At 38.3% G+C, this 20,964-nt stretch overlaps 1 protein-coding gene across 4 annotated transcripts in view; it reads left to right on the top strand.

Annotated features, from left to right (window-relative positions):
- Nucleotides 1-20,964, top strand: part of adamts10.L (ADAM metallopeptidase with thrombospondin type 1 motif 10 L homeolog) — a 54,217-nt gene that overhangs the window by 16,540 nt on the left and 16,713 nt on the right. For 2 of the 4 annotated variants that reach the window (XM_018255224.2, XM_041562063.1), the window contains exons 3-16: nt 5,994-6,349; nt 6,491-6,644; nt 6,999-7,216; nt 7,798-7,881; nt 8,159-8,298; nt 9,877-9,920; nt 10,441-10,546; nt 10,684-10,830; nt 11,973-12,114; nt 14,655-14,762; nt 14,966-15,111; nt 15,833-15,896; nt 16,970-17,072; nt 19,922-20,055. In XM_018255224.2, coding sequence (XP_018110713.1) covers nt 5,994-6,349; nt 6,491-6,644; nt 6,999-7,216; nt 7,798-7,881; nt 8,159-8,298; nt 9,877-9,920; nt 10,441-10,546; nt 10,684-10,830; nt 11,973-12,114; nt 14,655-14,762; nt 14,966-15,111; nt 15,833-15,896; nt 16,970-17,072; nt 19,922-20,055 — 1,946 coding nt within the window. Of the gene's footprint in view, nt 1-5,931; nt 6,350-6,490; nt 6,645-6,998; nt 7,217-7,797; nt 7,882-8,158; nt 8,299-9,876; nt 9,921-10,440; nt 10,547-10,683; nt 10,831-11,972; nt 12,115-14,654; nt 14,763-14,965; nt 15,112-15,832; nt 15,897-16,969; nt 17,073-19,921; nt 20,056-20,964 lie in introns of all 4 variants that reach the window. The other 2 variants (XM_041562058.1, XM_018255242.2) reach the window with 2 other exon arrangements.

Genomic DNA, 20,964 nt, shown 5'->3' with positions numbered 1-20,964 from the left:
GCTCTTTTGAGAAATGGATTTCAGTGCAGAATTCTGCTGGATCAACACTATTAACTGATTCATTTTGAATAAAAAAATTTTCCCATGACAGTATCCCTTTAAGTCTGCTAAACATAATTTAAACACCCAATAGTATTGTTTTGCCACCAATGTGGATTTATATGTGTGTATGGAACCTGTTATCCAGAATGCTTGAGACCTGGGGTTTTCCACATCAGGAGTATTTCTATAAATGTCCATACTTTTTATACCAAAAAAATCGTTTCAACATTTATTAAATCAAATAGGATTGTTTTGCCCCCAATAAGGATTAATTATATCTTAACTGGGATCAAATACAGGGCACAATACTCTTTTATTAATACAGAGAGAAAAAGAAATAAAGGAAAAACAACTTTTCAAGATAACCGGTATCTGGATAACAGATCCCATACCTGTACACTATGGGGCTGATTCACTAAGCTCGAGTGAAGGATTCGAATGAAAAATACTTCGAATTTCGAAGTATTTTTTGGGTACTTCGACCATCGAATTGGTTAAATTCGTTCGAATTCGAACGAAATTGAACGAATCGAACGAAAAATCGTTCGACTATTCGACCATTCGATAGTCTAAGTACTTCCCCTTTAAAAAAAACTTTGACCCCCTACTTCGGCAGCTAAAAGCTACCGAAGTCAATGTTAGCCTATGGGGAAGGTCCCCATAGGCTTGCCTGTGATTTTTTGATCGAAGGATTTTCCTTCGATCGTTGGATTAAAATCCTTCGAATCGTTCGATTCGAAGGATTTAATCGATCGATCGAACAGAAAATCCTTCGATCGATCGCAGGATTAGCGCTAAATCCTTCGACTTCGATATTCGAAGTCGAAGGATTTCAATCCGAGGGTCGAATTTCGAAGTATTTTTAACTTCGAAATTCGACCCTTAGTGAATCGGCCCCTATGTGTGTGTGTGTGTGTATATATATAGATATAGATATAGATATATATACACACTGTATATATCTGTATGTAACATAAAGTTATGAACTCTTAGCCAAGTTCCACTTGGTCAAGTATAGGATATCTGATATCAATACTAAGAAATATTGCCCTAGATAATGCTGAATACATTAGAAATGTCTTAACTCGTTTATAGATTTATGTGATTGACTGTGCACGTACACTTTTCTGTTTTATCGTCAATTGGCTAGTGTCCTGGTGGTACAGCTAGTATGAGTGGCAAGTATAAAGTTAAATGAGAACACTGACCACAAAGTTGTCATACATTTATCAGATATGACCCTCTCTGCTTTAGCTTGTTCTAGTACACATCAAGCTGTATTCAGAAGAGAACAGGCAGCTGTGATGAGCCAGTAGAAGACATTCTGGATTTTGGATATATGCTAATATAGTCACATTCAGTCATTCACTTGCCTGGTAAATTTGACACAATGCGGATTCGAGAGACAGATGTAATAAGAACCGACACAAGTATCTCAGTATCCCTGCACCCCTTGCTAGTTGTCCTCTTCATTGACTGTGACTTAACTTGTCCAGAAGGGTTAATTCTCCACTAGGTCCGGATTTGTGGAAATTCACTGGCCTAGGGCGGCAGGATTTTAGGGGGCGGCATGCTGTCCAACCACACCCACATTGGTTCAAAAACACTGGAGATGCGCAGGAGATACGATCGTTTTTTAAATTTCCAGTGCACCAAACCCCATTTCTCCAGTCCCTATGAATTTTGTGCGAATAAAAGGGAAGGGATGGGGGCGGCAAACAGCAGTGGGCCTAGGCAGGGGTGCTTCGCCAATGAGGCGAGTTGAGGCTGTCGCCTCAGGCGGCAGCGCCCCACTAGGTACCAGGGGCAGCAAAAATGATGCTCCTGGTATTTTAAGAGCGAATTTCCGAGGGAGGGGGGCAGCAGCAACTGCTGCTGCCTCAGGCGGCAGAGGGGCCAGGATCGCCCCTGGGCCTAGGGGCTCCCGCTATGTAAATCCAGCCTTGGTCTCCACACTTAAGGGTGGTGGCACATGTGAAGATTTGGGGGAGATTAGTCGCCCAGCAACAAATCTCCTCTTCTTCAGTTGACTAATCTTCCCAAAATGACTTCCTGCCGGCAAAAATGTGAATTGCCGGTGGGATGGCATTCGGATTGCGAGGAAACTTCAGGTGATTTCGGAAAACCGAAGCAATCCGTATGCCATCATGCCAGCAATTCACATTCTTGCTGGCAGGAAGGCATTTTGGGGAGAAGAAGAGATTTGTCGCTGGGAGACTAATCACCCTGAATCTGCATGTGGTTTCTCCATTCTGAAGTGATGCAAAGAGCAGGGTCTTGTTTTGAATTGTACACCTGATAAAGTTAATGATGTTTTTTTTGTACCAAGAAATAGGTTTCCCAATTCATACATTAAAAAAAAAAAAAAGGACAAAAAAAGTCCTAAAACTAAATAGGGTCTGAGGCATGTAGCCATAGTGGGGTCTGAATATAAGCAAACATTTGATTGAGTTACTGCCCAGGAAATGTGCCCAGTGTTTATAAATGAGCCCCACTATGTCAGTGTAAAGGTTCAGTATCTTTGTACAAGTAATGATTTAGGCCTTCAAAGATTTCACAAACCTTACAACCGTGGATTTTGTCAGGAGTGTCAGTGACTGCACATGCTCAGTATGCCCCATGCAGCTGTCCAGAAGCTAAGCTTAGGAGTTTTCTTAAAGGATTACTTGTGGTAGGTGACGATCTTGATGGCAGCAAACCGTGAGCAGGAAGATTTCACTTCTGCTGTATTATACTTGCGTCACTGGCACAGAGCATGTGCACTGGGGGCCTCTTCAGAGGAACAGATCTTTACTGCTAAACGGCTATGTTTACCTTGAGCACGTACAAAAGCCTAGAATCTTATTCTTCATCCATTAGACTATTTTCCATAAAATAACACCCTATTTGGCAGACTTGCAAGAATTTTCCAAATTACATTAAACTGTTGTGGGGAAGTTGATGGCAGCTATAATTAAAAGAAACAGAGGCCACACACACAGTTGCTTATGTATGAATGTGTAAATAAGGAAGAGAATAATTTAGGATGCACAATTACTACTGCACAACCATCATGTCTAATTAATGTGACATTAGCTAGTAGCTACCTTTATACACAACATTTATGTGTGGCCTCATTTAAGTATTTCTGAGCCCAAAAAAAAGAGGAATGGCAACCTGAAAGAAGCAAGGTCACATGGCTAGTTATTTTTAAATGTGTTATTTAATATATATATAAAACCCCACAGTCACTTGCATGAAAAATCTTTGTTTTTGCATGACCATGCACTCCTTGCACAGCTGCCTCCTGTTTCGTATGAAGTGCTTACCTTGAGGCAAGGATACCAGTGCCAGGCCAAGAAGAGAAAGCGCCCCAGGCCAATTCCATCCTTTACTACCACCACACGCAACCCCACCACCCATCACTTCTCTCCCTTTTCCCAGTTTGTCAACTTAACCCCACTTGCATATCACCTCCTTTATGACGAAAACCTCTTCAGCCGAGTTGCAGAAGGGCTCCAAACCAAGGGTAGATAGACAATAGAAGAGTTATGTACCTGGCACCTCTCCCCAGCACCACCATTGAGTTCTAGACATATGTGCCTCTTCTGCTTCCCTTAGTTCTATCCCTGAAGGGTACCCTGGAGCACCATCAAACTAGGTGGTAGCTCCAAGGTTCCAACAGCAACCTGTCTCAATAAGCTCAGTGTTTATGCACCAAAAGAACTGGACGCACATGTTACTCACATGTTGTACTCTGGAAATGAAGTCTACCAAACTTCTATTAAATTTGTGTTAAAGTGAAAGTGCAAAGGCACAGCCACAATGCTCGTAAGTACCCATGTGTTTTATCGCACAAAATCTGTTTTTGCCTTTCTATCCGATACATATATACTTTATAACCCAAACACATTCCAAACAGCACTTTGTATACTACTTTGGCTAGTGGGATGCAGGCAGTGATTTTGTAAATAAAGTGGTCATTTATTATTCTCTGTGTTGCAAGTGCTAAAGAGCTATTAGACACAAGAGCACCCCTTAGTGCTAACTTACCTTGCAGTTGTGACCTATGGATGCTGTTGTCTGCTCCCATATGTGAAGAACAGGGCATTGATGCAGGCTGTGTCTCCTGACGCTCCCAAATTATGCGTTAAAGGAACATCAAAAAATTAAATTGTTTTAAACTAATAAAAATATAATACAGTGTTGCCCTGCACTGGTGAAACTGCTGTGTAACACTACTTTTGTTTATATAAATAAGCTGCTGTGTAGAAATGGGGGCACCATTCAAAGGAGAAAAGGCTGTGGTTACACAGCAGATAGCAGATAAGCTCTGTAGAACATAATGATCTGTTATCCACACAATTTAACCTATGCCATATAGCATTTTCTCAATTTCTGCCATTGCTACACAGCAGCTTGTTTATATGAACAATAGTAGTGTTTCTGAAGCAAACAGATCAGTTTTACCAGTGCAGGGTAACAATACATGATATTTTCATTACTTTAAAGCGCTTTAATTTTTTGGTGTTACTGTGCCTTTAAGAGACAGGCAGTGGGCCATCCCTCTTGGCTAGAGCACTGCCTAACACAGGCAATGCTATATTTAAGAGGCAAGCACAGGTCTTTGAATTTTGAAAAGAATAAAAGGGGAGACCTGCAAAAATACAGAAAATGAGCAAGTGGGCAAAGTGCAACAAAAAAACAATTGTGGCCTTTTATTTGTACTTTGCACACTGTGTTGTTCATAGTAAATTGCCTCATATCTACATTGGACTAGGTGGAGGATTGTTATACAGTACAAGGAAATGGATTCTTTGATGAAAATATAATTTTCAGAAAAAAATAGACCAGTTTTTGATAATACTACAGTATCTTTTCCACAAAATTGCTAATTATTTTTAGGCAAAAGTAAACCCTTTTTATTTTGACAACAGTGTCCTTTAATCAGTATAATAACCAAAGTTGAATATGTCATATAAATACAATACTATAAATACATACTTGAATTGTCCACTAAGTTCTTCTACCAAGGTGAACCCAGGGCAAGGTTTCTTCTTACCCCACTCTTGCATACAAAATAACAAAAATCATCATTGATGATGTCCTGATGAAGATATCCTGCACAACATTTAACAATTTAAGCAATGATATTAATCAAAAATATTGTTCTCTGTTTAAAATTTCAAGAATTTTAACTTTTTGCACTTCCATGTGTTAGAAATTAAACTGCACTAAGCAAAACTAAATCTGAAAACTATAAGTAAGTAATACGGATTTTCTTGCTGAGAAAAAACATTGCCATTTTTGATAAATGCTGCTGTCAGAAGGTATGGTTCTGTAATTAATTGCAAACATCCTATCATTAATAATGTGGTCGCTTTCACTCTTCTCTGTGGTCTCCAGAGTGTCAGGGAATGGATCCTATATTTTAAATGTGAGCACAGTATACAGGTGGTGTACAAATGTAAGTACCACAAACTACAACCCTAGAGGGATATATACAGTATATGTTGAGCAATTTGTTATTGCACAAATTAGTGTTAGTTTGTAAGAAATGTAACACAATTCTTGGCTTAGAGAGGCAGTCCCAACTGGTATTACACTACAATTTCATACAATAGAGTATGTGTGTTAATAAGCAACACATGCACTATTAAGCACCAGATGTCTTATCAGGCTATGTCACCACTAAATTCCTTATCTTTTAGTCTCGGGAGTGGTTGCATACAAATGAAATTATAGTGCTATAAGCAATCTGCGGCCATATATATCAATAACACGTAACACATTTTGTCGATACAGATTGGTCCTATTAGATTTAGCCCCGTACACATTTTACTACATTTTGGTCCTATATTTTCCAAGTTCAGTTTAATAGTGTGCTTGACATGGTGCCTTGTAATTCAGCCCAAGTCACTGCATCGTTGGGATGACAGCAGCCAGTGAAGTCCTCTCCTCTGACCCAGCAGATTTCCTCTCCAGTCTGAGCCATTATGAGATCGCATTCCCGGCACAGGTGGACCAGAATGGGAACTTCCTGACCTACGACCTCCGTCAAGCCCCACCAAGTTTTCGACGCCCCAGGAGGAGTCTTTCCGAAGAGACAGAGCGCCAACTCTTCTATCGGCTACAAGCACAGAGTTCTACATTTCTTCTTAATCTAACCCTGCAGACAGAGCTTCTGGGCCAGCACTTTACTGTAGAGTATTGGAAGAGTGGAGGTGTGGACTGGAAGCATGAACTCTATGAGGATTGTCACTATGTGGGTCACATTCAAGACCAGCAGCTAAGCTCCAGGGTGGCCATCAGCAACTGCAATGGCCTGGTGAGAAAGGGGTTAAATTGAGATTATACAATAATGCCAATGCTGGGACACTCTAGTACGGTATAGTTTTAAAGTATAAATGTGCTTCCAATATTTGTATATAATTTTAACTGGGACTTATATACTTGTTTTCCACTTCAGCTTGGAGTTATAGTATCAGGGGATGATGAATATCTCATTGAACCACTTCCCGTGGGGAGCAACTTCACCCACAATGGCGAGGGGACGCCACATGTGGTATACAAAAGGTCATCTTTGCAACGCCAACACTTGGAGGCTGCCTGTGGGGTAATAGGTAATGCAATTACTAAAAACACCAAGTATTTCCAAGTACTTAACCCTGTACTCGTTTATTTCTAGCTTATATTTAAATATTTGTAGGGTGGGCAGGTGTACCTGTTTATACAGTATGTTGGAGCAGCTCATAAGTCATGAACATTAAATGATACATTACAATTTATACCGGTTTGATATAAACCTTAGCATCCACTATACAAAACCATAAAACCACATAATATAAAATCATTATATTATAGTATAAAAACCATTATAATTTGATGGATTGTGGGGTAGCTAATTAACTATCTTAAAATTATGGATTTACAGTTATTCATTTTGACTATGCCAAGAATGTTTGTGTTCCATCTAGATGACAAGCCTTGGAAAGATCGCCATTGGTGGATGCGGAACCCAAGGCCCCCGCCTCTTCGGCCAGGATCCAACCAGACACAGCAAGGACCATTTCCCCTTAAGCGGTCTGTTAGTGCAGAAAGATATGTAGAGACCTTGGTTGTAGCAGATAAAATGATGATTGGCTACCATGGGAGGAGAGACATTGAACAGTATATTCTTGCTATTATGAACATTGTAAGTATTTCAACTTACTCATTGCTTGCCTGTGCTTAAAGAACAATAACACCAAAAAATTAAAGTGGTTTAAAGAAATGACAATAAAATATATTTCTGCCTTGCTCTGGTACAACTGGTGTGTTTGCTTCAGAAAGACTACTATAGTTTATATAAACAAGCTGCTGTGTAGCCATGGGGGCAACCATTCAAAGCTGAAAAGGAGAAAAGGCATGGGATACACAGCAGATAACAGATAAGTTCTGTAGTATACAATGGGATTCTTTAGAACTTATCTGGTATCTACTGTGTATGCTGTGCATGAATGGCTGCCCCGTGGCTACACAGCAGTTTGTTTATGTAAACTGTAGTTGTGTTTTTAAAGCAAACTCGCTAGTTTTACCAGTGCAGTGTAACAGTACATTACATTGTCTTTCCTTTAAAATACTTAGATTTTTTTTGGTGTTACTGTTCCTTTAAATTATTTAGTTGAAAAAGGGCAATTTGGTAACTTAAATCTGTGGTCCTTTCAATGTACAGAGTTTATTTAGACATTTTTGCAGTGTTTTAAGACTGGTCTTTTCTTGTTTCATGGAGGTCAGGTTGCCAAACTTTTCCAGGACTCAAGTCTGGGGAACATTGTGAACATCATGGTCACACGTTTAATTCTCTTGACAGAGGACCAGGTAGGGACCTTCACTCACAGTAATACTATCCACATTCAATACCTTAGATATGTTAAAGCTTTACCAGTTTCAGAATACTTTCTATTGAATACTTTCTATTTACATACCATGAACTGGTTCCAATCAGTCTAAGATTCACCACATTTTCATGATTAAATAGTTTCTCCATACATGCAATGCAGCATACTGCTTATCAAAGGCAATGTAATCTTCTGTTTCTGTATGTTTACCAATATCATAAACTACACGAATTGTAACTTATATTGTGATTTCACAGCCAACACTAGAGCTTAATCATCATGCTGGAAAGTCCCTTGACAGCTTCTGCCGGTGGCAAAAATCCATTGTAAGCCGTAATGGTAATGCAATTTCAGAGAGTGGCATTGCTGATCATGACACAGCAGTACTTATAACCAGGTATATTGTGACTTTATTACATATAATAGGAAAAGCACACAGATTTTTCTAAGCAAAATGAAGGATTTTTCCTATGAATGCTATAGATCCCATGACAGTGCTGTCCAACTTCTGTGGTACCAAGGGCCGAAATTTTTCGGGCCTACATGGTGGAGGGCTGATAATGTAAGTCATTGTTGACCACTCCCCCCTTTTAAACCACACCTAATGTAAACCACACCCATGTTACCACAAGAACTTTTAGGATCATATCTACATTAACGGTGGCAGCACAAATGGTTGGTGCTCACTGCAGGGATATCACTCATCACTCATATGTAAAAAATGTCATGTTAAAACATACCCTTAAATCTATATGCCTCCACCTCCGATGTTGTTAATACAGCACCCCCAACATATGATTAAACACCTTAGGGGCCCCTAACAACCATTTCCAAATGTTAACAACCCCCAGAACAAACCCCTACCAGGCTTACATCCCACAGGTAGTGTAGCAAAAACAGAGAATGGCACACAGAAGTAGCACTGGGCAAGCAGAGTATGGCACACACCAGCAGCACTGGGCAAGGAGTATGGCACACAGAAGCAGCCCTGGGCAAGCAGAGTATGGCACACACAAGCAGCACTGGGCAAGAAGGGTATGGCACACACAAGCAGAACTGGGCAAGCAAAGTATGGCACACACAAGCAGCACTGGACAAGCAGAGTAGGGCACACACGGGGAGCATAGGGCAGGCAGAGTATGGCGCACTCAGTGGCGTGTAAGATGAGCATAGTATGACACACACAAGCAGCACTGGACAAGCAGAGAATGGCACACACAAGCAGCACTGGGAAAGCAGAGAATGGAACACACAAGCAGAACTGGGCAAGCTGAGTATGGCATATACAAGCAGCACTGGGCAAGCAGAGTATGGCACACACAGGAAGCATAGGGAAGGCAGAACAGAGCAGGAGACAGGGAAACCTATCAGGACCACTCTAAGATGTACTACATACAGTGACACAGTGCTGGTGTCCTTTCAGCAGTTTGTATGAGTGTGAATAATGTGGGCAGTTTCAGTCTGGGTCCTAGGTGTGAACAGTGCAGGGCTCTAGGGGTGTGAACAATAGAGGTGTAAGTGTGAACAATACAGGGGATTAGTGTCTGAATTTGAGGTTTAAACAATGCAGGGGGCAGTTAATTTCTGTAGTGATACCTTTTTAATCTTACAAATGTTGAGCAGACACAGCAGGCAGATATTCATATGGGGGGCCATACAAGGGGAGTCGTGGGCCACCAGTTGGACAGCCCTGATTTAATACATTAAACATTTTCAAGTGGGATATGTGTAATCATTTTTCATTTGTCTGGTATATATCACTACTTCATAAATCATACAAATTAAACTCACTATCAATATAATCTTTCTTTTATAATGTTCCTCGTCTCTATTCTGACATCTTGCCATTGGAATGTTTAGTGTTCATGGAATCCTTGTTCTAGATAAAGTATCCAATAACTCTCCCACCAATGTGATATATGCGGAGAAAAGAAAATAATGACTACTTCTCACTAATAGTATCTATCGCTTTCAGATACGACATTTGCATTTACAAAAACAAGCCATGTGGAACACTAGGTGAGAGGTTATAGCATGTCTCTGTCTCATGGTAATATGTATATTAACAGTTTGCTTTGTTTATTTATTTTCTTGTAAGTTATCCTTCATTTTATGTTAACATTTGTTAAGCAAACATAATCACTATCATTTTGTCTAAAATGCTATCTTTTTCTATTTCATTTTACTATGAACAACAATTGGCTTTTTCTGTTGCTACGAATTTCCAGGCCTGGATTTGGGGAAAGGCCACCTAGGCCCAGGTCTAGGGTGGCAGGATTTCGGGGGGGGGGGCGGCACGCTGCCCAACCACACCCACATTGGTTCAAAAACACTGGGGATGCGCTGGAGATAATTTTTTAATTTCCCATGTGTCAATCCCCATTGCTCCGGTCCAGATGATGAAAATTTGCACGAATAAAGGGGAGGGGACAGGGGCAACGGACGGCAGTGGGCCTAGGGGCACCCACTATGTAAATCAGACCCTGTGAATTTACCCTAAACGGTTTTTGATTTTTTTGTTCCCCTCCCTTACATTTAGGTTTGGCACCTGTGGGTGGGATGTGTGAGCGAGAGAGAAGCTGCAGTATAAACGAAGACATTGGCCTAGCTACCGCTTTCACTATTGCACACGAGGTGGGACACACGTGAGTGGGTTTCAGTTGTTGTATGCTCTAGCAGAATAATCTGTGTTTCCTATCCCAGAATAGACCACTTAGATCATAAGAATTAAGTGAGATAAACCTTAAAACTTTCTGGTGCCAAAAATCTTTTCTTTTCCTAGATTTGGTATGAATCATGATGGAATTGGTAATGGATGTGGTTCCCGAGGCCAGGAGACAGCCAAGCTCATGGCAGCCCATATAACTATGAAGACCAACCCATTTGTGTGGTCTGCTTGCAGCCGGGATTACATAACTAGCTTCTTAGAGTAAGACACAGACATGTATACTATTTGTGTATTACTGTGAATTTACATGTAGTGGTATTGTTTTTTGTTGCTGCAAGAATTATTTAAGGTTATCATTTTTAAATTTTTACCTAACAACCAGATTTCATAATAATTAATGCTGCCAAGCACCTATATGCTAAAAGTTACTGGGTTAATTTGCTAACACTGTGCAAATTTGCTTCTAGGATGTAAACTGTACCAGTCAATCAGTTATTGGCTTTATTAAGACAGTTGCATGAAGAACAATTAAAGCAAAAAAACTGACTGGTTAAAGTGGGTTCATTAGGCCAAATGTGCCCAGTATCTAACACACTAGATGATTAACAATTAATGGGGCTTATAGGCTAACACAAGGCAAGAGCACACCAGAAGAAAACAATATACGTAGCGCTTGTGCGTGGAATTGGTGCAGAGAATTCCACAGACGCAAGGGATTCATGTGATTTGTTTTTGGTATAGAGACTACATACAGAACCAGGCCAAATCTTTGTGCTCCATTTCATGAGCACAAATAGCAGATATGCAAGCGGTTGCTCGCGGCTTTGACGTAGAGAGTGCTATTCTGAGCCAATCTGCAGTTGGTCTCCATTTTTTATAATTTGTGTTTTATTAATTATTTAACAATTTGGAATTCTAGCAGAATTCTGTTTGCAGAAACCGATGGGTCTGCTTCCTCTACAACGGCACACCATTGTTACGCTGCTGTCTCAGAGCAATAGTTTTTTGACTCCCAGGTCAGTGACTCCTCTCTGACTGCTGGCAAAAGACAGAAAAAAAACAGTTAATTCAAAAAAAGAAGACCAGATGACAGCTAAGAATAGGCCATTTTATAACATACTAAAAGTCAACTTAATTATATTGGGGTTTTTTTTTTGTTTTAATGCTTTTATATGCAACATTTAAACTACTATTAAAATGGTTTAATAACAACAACAATTCTTGCTTTAATATTTGGTTGTTTACATACAATTAACTCACTACAGATAAATAAAAGAGAGTGTTTTAATATGTAGCACAACAGCACAAACTAGATAACATAATTGGATACTTGTAAATGTTTCCCCCGTTTCTACAAGATAGCTACAACAGATAAAATCCTGCCTTTCCTATTTTCTCCACAGTTCAGGCCTGGGTGTGTGTTTAAACAATGCTCCACCACGTCAGGACTTTGTATATCCCACCCAAGCTCCAGGACAAGCGTATGATGCAGATGATCAATGCCGCTTCCAACATGGAGTTAAATCTCGCCAGTGTAAATATGGGGTAGAGTCCCTTCCTACTTTGTCTTGGTACAGTCTTTATGAAAAGATGACATATTAGAAAGTTATGGTGAAAGCAGATTTAATGTTGCAGTATTAGTGCTTGCACTATGGGGTTTGTCCCAAGTGCATTCTGTATTACAAACTCCATTCTGTACATTTTAACAAGCAATCTGTCTCACAAATGTATACTATTCATGTAACAGACTCAGTTATGTGTAATGTTACTTACAGAATGAATTCTGTAAAAAAAATCCTGGACAGAATATATAATGGTGTAACTAACTGGTGCATGCAAAGCTAGATTTTAATGCCAAAATAGATGCTTGTGACAAAAAGCAAGATTTAGGGCAATACGCTTTGTTCTTATTGGTTTAGTAATGTGACATAATATTGCTTCACAGAATGGCTGTTTTATCTGTTTTGTGAAACTGAGTTTTCATTTTGTTGATAGAATGAATCCTATATTTTTAAATCTTTCTTTCTGTCACAAGCATCTATATTGTCATAAAGTAGCATGCACTAGTTAGTTACATTATATACATTATATTCTGGCCAAATTATTTTTATACAATTCATTCTGTAAGTAACTTTACACATAACTGTGTCTGTTACATGGCGGTTATACATTTGTGAGACAGATTGCTTGTTAAAATGTACAGTAGTTTTGCTTAAACTACCATAAGGGGGGAGTTAATGTTTGGGAGATGTACAGAAGAAGAATCCAAAACAAATGAAAGTTACTTTTCTGCATGTGTTTTTGAAAAGTATTTTCTGCATGTGTTTTTGAAAAGCAGAATAGATTTATAATTGATTTGAATGTATTCTGCAAAAGCAGTGGACACTTGTGCCACTTACAGTAGGTGTGCCATACTTGTCTTTTTTACTCCACTGGCTATGATCCTAATACTTTTTTATACCACTGCAAGATGTTGAACTAAGATGGACAGAATCCACTAGTTTAAATTAGTAAAGCACACAGTGGAACTCCTATATACACCAATGCATGACGACTGCCTGACAAATCATTCTGAGAACTTGAACAATGTTATACAGCAGCTCTTCTGCTTAGGTAAAATCCACCCACAAGTGGTATAGTTTTTTGGTGTCTGGAAAAAATTACATTTGTGGCACATTTATTTATTTGTATGTGGCCCTAGCCTCAAACATGTTTTCTTCACTTGATCAACAGCAACAGAAGAGTTTATTTTGAGATTTAAGGGCTCACGCAGATCTCTACAGCATAAATGACTATTTAGGATGTCCAAGTCCCTTTTGTTTGTCTCATGTCCCTTTTTATGTTCCACTTTGTCTATATTATGTTTATTCATATTTGCACTCCTGACATGTGCTTTCACTAGTCTGCAATCCATGTCGGCAGTTTATGGAAAGACATAAATAGTCAGTGTAAATCATGAAGCCAGAACATTTGCACAGATCTGTTTCCCATTTGGCAAAGGAAATAGACATTTTCCTTTGCATACGATGGTAAATTGCAGCATTCAGTCAGTATATAAATATCATAAAATAAATTTTCCATTACAGCTTAAACTTTGTCTGTTTGTGTGAGCATGTTTGTCATGCCTTCATGTTGTTTTCTCAAGGATTTACACAGACGTATGGAGTATACAATTTACTGATCAATGCTACATGGACTTTTTTCCGCATTCACTTAAAATTCATAATTCAGGAATGCACAAATTATTTCCAATAGTTCATAAATGTTAAAGTCATGATCATTTCTAGAGTTGCATGCCATATACTGATAATGGTAATAACTTTCGAGTCCGTCGGCTCAATCATCTTCAATTTAATTTGCAGACCAACTTACTGTGTGTAGGGTTTTTGTGAAAACGTATCTTTTTGAGAGATTTTAATTATTTTATATTATAGAGTAGATGAATCAAAACAGAAAATCCTTGCATTAGCCAGCCTGCATCCCTCTAAACTGTTGTGATACCTGTACTTATTACACATGCCCAGTGATCTGATTTTATGACCATGCCCTATTTTATTTTAATTTCTCTTGAGATCTGATGCACAAGCCATGTTTAATGCTCATTTTTGTTATCCAATAAATGCTTCTGTTTGGTATATTGTCTTGAATGTTTAGAAATAACCTATCCAGCTCTACTGGTCATTTTATGGCTTGAAGGTTTTTGAGGTTTTTTTACGCCATTTCCACCCTAGTAAATCCCCATTCCCTATTCATTATACCACTACCAAAATAATTAAGTTAGGTAAAAAATGTTATATATATATGCAACAAAAATCAATCATGGATTGTGGAATCTTATGTATGAAAATACACTAAAACCTAATAAATATTAAATTCATCATGTTAGCAAAGAAGTAGGAAAATGCTTTTTTCAGTATTGAAATATTATATATTTATTAGAACAGATTTCCATAGCTGATGAAATACTTTTATGTGCATCTTATTCAACTTACATACACTGATATACCGTAATGAATTGTTATTTAGGATTAGGGACCGTTTCTCCAGTACACAAAGCAAATGAATCTCTCATTTTTATTTTGTAGGAAGTTTGTAGTGAGTTGTGGTGTCTTAGCAAATCTGGCCGTTGCATCACTAACAGCATCCCTGCAGCTGAGGGGACCATTTGCCAGACAAACACAATTGAAAAGGGGGTAAGACAAAAAGCTCATGTTGTTTTTCTGGGTCAGCCAGTGACCAGACTACCATAATATATTATAGACATCACCGTCTTGGACGTGTTATAATCATTTTTCCAAATAGTTTTTCATGACATATGGAAGGGGTTAGATTTAAACAATAATATAAAGATTGTATCATAATAAAATCAAGTTAATATATGTCAATTCATTTTTAGTGGTGTTATAAGAGGGAATGTGTTCCCTTTGGAACACGTCCAGAGGGAGTGGATGGAGCATGGGGATCCTGGTCTTTGTGGGGAGAGTGCAGCAGGACCTGTGGAGGAGGTGTATCTTCATCTGTCCGTCACTGTGACAGCCCAAGGTTAGCTTGAACTCCTTGTTACAATGAAGTCAAATTAAATTCAGTGTGGCTGATGTTTGCTGCTTCTTTAGACTCTTCATTCTATCTTGCCTCAGTCTTTCTCTTATCTACACTTCCCTTTCAATAACATCCTATTCCAATCAATTTTTATTGCTGCCTTCACTGCTCTCACTATCTTTTACATCTTGGTGCTACCTTGGCTTCCCATTTTTTCTAGAATTCAGTCTTGAAAATCATTTAGTTATCTAGAAATTCTTCTACACTTTATCTTTATTTATTGAAATATTACCTAAATCATGTCTAATCCACATACAATCTAGTGCCTTTCCCTCTTACATAAAATCAATTTACTGCTATCTTCCTCCCTACATATACAAATCTATAAACAAATTTACATCTATAACCCCGTTTCCAGATAAAGGTGCTCACTTTCTTTGCCTAGTCACCAAATCGTTGTTCGTTCCAATTTATGAGGTCTAATGAATAGAGCCCTTCTTGCCACTTTACTATTAGTGATGGGCGAATTTATTCGCCGGCGAATAAATTCTTGAAAATTCAGAGTTTCACAAATTTTTCGCCATTTCGCAAATTTTTCTGGAAATTCGCTAATTTTTCAGCGAAACCCCTCATTCGCCCATCACTATTTACTATGTCACTGATTTGCCTACTGATTTGATTGCAGTGGAATAACTTAAGATAATCTTCTATTTCTGTATTTCAGGCCTACTATTGGAGGAAAGTATTGTCTGGGCGAGAGAAAGAGATATCGATCATGCAATATTGATGTGAGTAAGAAATACATATAAAGTAGATTTTCAAAAGACAACTGACCCATAGATATTTGACTCTAGTATAATAGAAAAGTAATATTTTATATAATTGTACCCATCACGGATTAACCATTTTTTTTTTTTCCAATTTGTGCTCTGTTGTAGTCCTATGATGCAGTTACACTGTGAATTATTTCTGTCCTACTTATTTTCAAACAAGATCAATGCAACAGCTGTTACGTTTACTATTTAATATTTATATTTCAATATTCATAAAAGAATTGAAAGACTTTTTAAAACAATACATTTACTTGCCTTATCTCTCACTTCAGAAGTTATGGGCAAAGACATGCAAATAATTTTTTCTGTTGCCAACAATGCTATTTTCAAGATCCCACTCATGATTTAAACAATTTTGCTTATACATATACAAACCAATGGGCCAAAATCTATATTCTCTGCAAACATTTGGGCATTTTGGTGTACTTTTCATCCATTCAACCTAAGTATTGTTGAACATGTACATTTGGCAGTAGATGGGCTGATAATATTTTCCTAGATTTTGCAGGGTATAATTTGCATATTTTCCTTAAAGCCTGTCAGCAGAACATAGCAAAACAAGGACAAATATCTGCCCATGACAAACACAGGTAGTATCGAGCAGAAACAGCCAGCGATGCTGGCACAAGTTAAAGCATTTCCCAGTATTAATATAAGATTTATGCAAAATGAAACCGTTGTATATATAAAAATCTGAAAATTTGGAATCATAGTATCTTTTTAATATTTTGAGGATGGGGTGGGTAAAATTGGTTAAGCTTTATTTAAAGAAAAAATGTTTACAATAAAGAGTACTGGAAATCTAGTTCGGTCAAGTCACAGCATCACAACTGGCCATAGCTATGGGATGTGCTGTTAAACAACATACAGTTCTTCTGCCTTGACATCCAGGCGTAAAACATATACTAACTAGTATCTATTTAAACCAGAATTGAACACATTTTAATTCACGTTTTAAGTATTGTTTTAACTTTTTTTTTTTTTAAATGGTAGATGTTGCAGGTTTAAGAGATTTCTTAACTTTGCAGGACTGCCCCTCTGGCTCGCAGGATTTCCGGGAAATGCAGTGTGCAGAGTTTGATAATGTGCCTTTTCGGGGAAAATATTACTCATGGAAGAGCTACAGAGGAGGTAAATAGCGATGAACGAAAAATTCACAAAACTCATTGAAATCAATGGGCATCAAAAAATTTTTTTAATTCTCGCTCCAAATGCATTACAGTAAGTGGGAGTTTTTTCTTGTGGCAACTTTTTTTTCTGCGACATTTTTGTCTCTGCAACTTTTTTTGTCGTGGCAAATATTTCCACTGGGATTTTTTGCGGCAGTTTCGTGAAAAAATTAGCAGATGGCGAAATGCGGAATTTCACAGCAAATCGATGGCTCATCACTAGAGGTAAATGTCTTCATCATTCACTCATTGGCACTATGTGCATATACAGTATATTTTATAGTTTCTAGGTACAAACAGACAACGACTAGTTATAGTTTTAAACATTTTAACGGATGGTTGGTAAGTTTGATTACATATATGGGAACCTCTAAAATACACACATATCGTTGAAATGGACACGCCACACAACTGCAGAGCATGTTATAGGCATGGGAATTAACAAACTAATGTACACTTGGGCCAATAGCTATGGGAAGTCCTTAAAGGCCCGGATGTAAGACAGCACATAATTAGGGGCGGCTCTTTGATTGCCTGTGCATGCAAGTCCACAGTGGCAGGTAGCACAAACATTCGCACTCACACTAGCAGGCAGGGATCATAATGTGACCATTTCAGGCTGCTTGAGGTGCAAACGGCCCTATTTATTCTGCTATAGGATTTTCAAGACACGGGGGGCATTTACGATGTGCTATGTGCAAACTGCAATTTTTAAAACATTTTACCCACAATGCAACATTTTCTCTCAGGATTTCACATTTCATAGTTGCATCCAAGCAAGAATTTGCCGCGTTTGTGCCCAAACCGAATGCAATAGCAAATACATTATTTGTGAGTTGCAGTTAGTGTTTGCAGTAGGGATTATGTCATCTCTGGTGCGCAATGTTAAAACACCATTAAAATGTTATTCTTTTCGTCCAAGTCTGGCTTGCCTATGGATGCAGCCCACTGTGAAAATTCACTGTGGAACCCCCGAAAGACTGGCCCATCAGGATACTAGGATACTCCTAATGGGCTCAGGTGACAATGGGCAGTTCTGCTTCTAATCATTTGGCCTATTTCTCAGTCATTCCCTATTGCTGTAGAAGAACAAAGAAGAGACATAGATCGAAGGATAGATTATAGTATGTTAAAAAAAGAGACTAGAAGAGTGACTAAAGGAATAAAAATCGTTTAGGGAGTGAACATCTGGTCTGAGGCTTCTGGTGGGATCTTGGCATCCCAGTTCAACACAGCTAATGCCAGGATTCCCCAGCATCAACCGGTGCTCTCACTCATCTATAACACTAAATTTTTTTTTCACTACTATCTCACTACATTTTGTTAATCATCCACATATACCATGGGTTGCTGCCTGCATTGCATCCCAGTATCAGTTCTAACTCTGGTTTTACCTAGTTTGGTGAATGTACAGTCTTCCTTCTGGTAGTTCATCCTCAGGGATCAGGAACCTTGGCTCTCCAGCTGTTAAAGAACTACAAGTCCCACAATGCATTTGCCTTTAGACTCCTTCAAAAGGCTCCTTCATTGCATTGTGGGACTTGTAGTTCCTTAACAGCTGGAGAGCCAAGGTTCCTGATCCCTGAATTCTAACTTATTTGCCTTACATTTTCCCAGCAATCTATTTTGTATTTTTAAATACAAAGAATACCAATATATTTTTGTACCATACAGCTTACCATTATCCCTTAACACAAATACTGCAGATGCAATGCTCTGTTTTCTAATTCATATCAATGTGTTTTCTAACGTACATCACCCATCCAGGGATCCAAATTCTGTCCAGTTCTGATCCTTCGACCCATAGCCTAACATTCCCTTTATCTCTCCCTCAGTGCCTTGCCAGGCAATTTCTCTCATGGGAGTATATTGCTCAGCAATCCTAAGTGGAAGATTTAAGTGTAGCGCTCAGCACATTCCTGAATTGAAAAGGGCAGAGGTGCAGAGGGGAAATGAGGCCGGGAACAAGGCTAATACACTCCAGATGCAACTGAATTCCTGAAATGATCATAGCAAAGGATCTGGGTAAAAAGGGTCCAGTAAAAGCACATAAAACTGCAAGGTCTTAACTCTAACGGATGCTTGAAGTTCTAAATATGCACATAAAATGAATGTGTACATTTACATCTTTACTGGGATCAAAAGCATCATCACATTAGTGAAAGATAAAACATTTTTCAGACCTTAGTCTTATGAGGTTTGCACCCCAAGGGCTTTATCATGAAAAGAAAAAATCTGGACCTTTTATGAAATCATCAGGTTACCCTTATCAATCCCACAAATTTCTTTCTACATTATTCTAAAATAGCAGAACCATTTACATTTATCAAAAACCAAGAGTAAGGGTAAGTAATACCACCACAACTGAACCCTGTGGCCCCAAGACAAAAAATAAGTAATACTACAGTGGCATATCCAATAACGTATCATGCAATCCTATTTAAAAAAAAAAATCACAGTTTAGAAACCTGTCTCAAATATGCTAAAGAGACAGTGTAATAAACAATTCAAAGTTTGTCCAGATCCAGCAAGCAAATATATGCACTCAAATGGCTGCCTTATATATCCTACCTGCTGATTTATTGCTATGGGTTACTAGACCCGATGCAAACGTTGCAAATTGTCTATTAAAACAATGTTACGAGAAAACAGAAACATGTAACACAAAGATAGTATTTGTTGTTCAAAGTCATTCCTTTAATATGTTCTTTGTTTTGTGTATTTTGTTTTCATATTATTAGAAAAATATTTTGAAAAGTTTTAGAGTTTATCTTCACCCTGCACTCTGTCCTTACTATAATCTCTTACCAGGTGGTGTAAAGTCTTGCTCACTTAACTGCCTGGCCGAGGGATTCAACTTCTATACTGAGCGGGCAGCTGCCGTGATTGATGGGACCCTCTGTAGACAGGACTCCTATGATATCTGTGTCAATGGGGAGTGCAAGGTATAAAACAATTATTTGTTATACATTAGTGTATTACCACAATATGTTATAAAAAAATTTAATTTTTTAATCCAAATATGAGCAAGAATATATCAGTGGGTGTATTAAGCTTTATTCACAAACTACAAAGAAAACAGTCAGTTATTATGTGTTAGAGGAATGAAGCAGTTTTACATTTGAAGATTCTGTACATCTATTTGTATATATGTACAGTATGTGCACACAAAGAAAACACAACAGTTTATCTGTACCAATGCCAATTTTAAGAGGAGTGCCACATATTTCAACTGTTCACATCGCTGGCTTATAAGGAAGTAGTTCAGCATTTAAGAAAACATACTATCACAAACTTTCAACAATTATAGATGGCCTTCTCATGTATTTTGGTGAACACAGTGCCAAGACTTTACAGGGGTGAAATATTTCTCTGAGGTTAAATATTTACAGTAGCCACTCTTGAATATCCCAGTCAAATAAATGTATCCTGTACCAGGAAAATTGTACATTTATATAAACTGGAGAGCTCTCTCATGTATCCTGAGTTGCAGTACAGGTAAATAAACACTCACTTTTTTTTGCTTAGTCTGATTTTTGCTGCCTCTCTACATCTTTCTTATATACTCTCCCAGGTCACTTTCCTGTTAGACCCTCTTGGTTGCCTCTTCCTCCTTCTCTCACTTTCCTATCTTTATTTATTCATTATTCTCCTCTTCTTCGCTAACATCCTTTCTTTGCTCTATTTTATCTTTTATCTAGTCTTGCTCTGTTTGCTCTTTTAACCTTTTTTGTTTATTGTTACTACTTTTTTCCTTACTTCTACTATTTTTCCTGGCCCCTTCACCAGCTCATTCAAGCTTCCTTTTCTCAGGAGCCAATGTGATGATCTTTCTTTCCTGTGCAAGCTCCAGC

The sequence above is a fragment of the Xenopus laevis genome, chromosome 1L, assembly GCF_017654675.1.
Source record: "Xenopus laevis strain J_2021 chromosome 1L, Xenopus_laevis_v10.1, whole genome shotgun sequence".
Classification (NCBI taxonomy): Eukaryota; Metazoa; Chordata; class Amphibia; order Anura; family Pipidae; genus Xenopus; species Xenopus laevis.
Note: the sequence above shows the minus strand (reverse complement) of the source record. Positions and strands in the feature narration are given on the sequence as shown.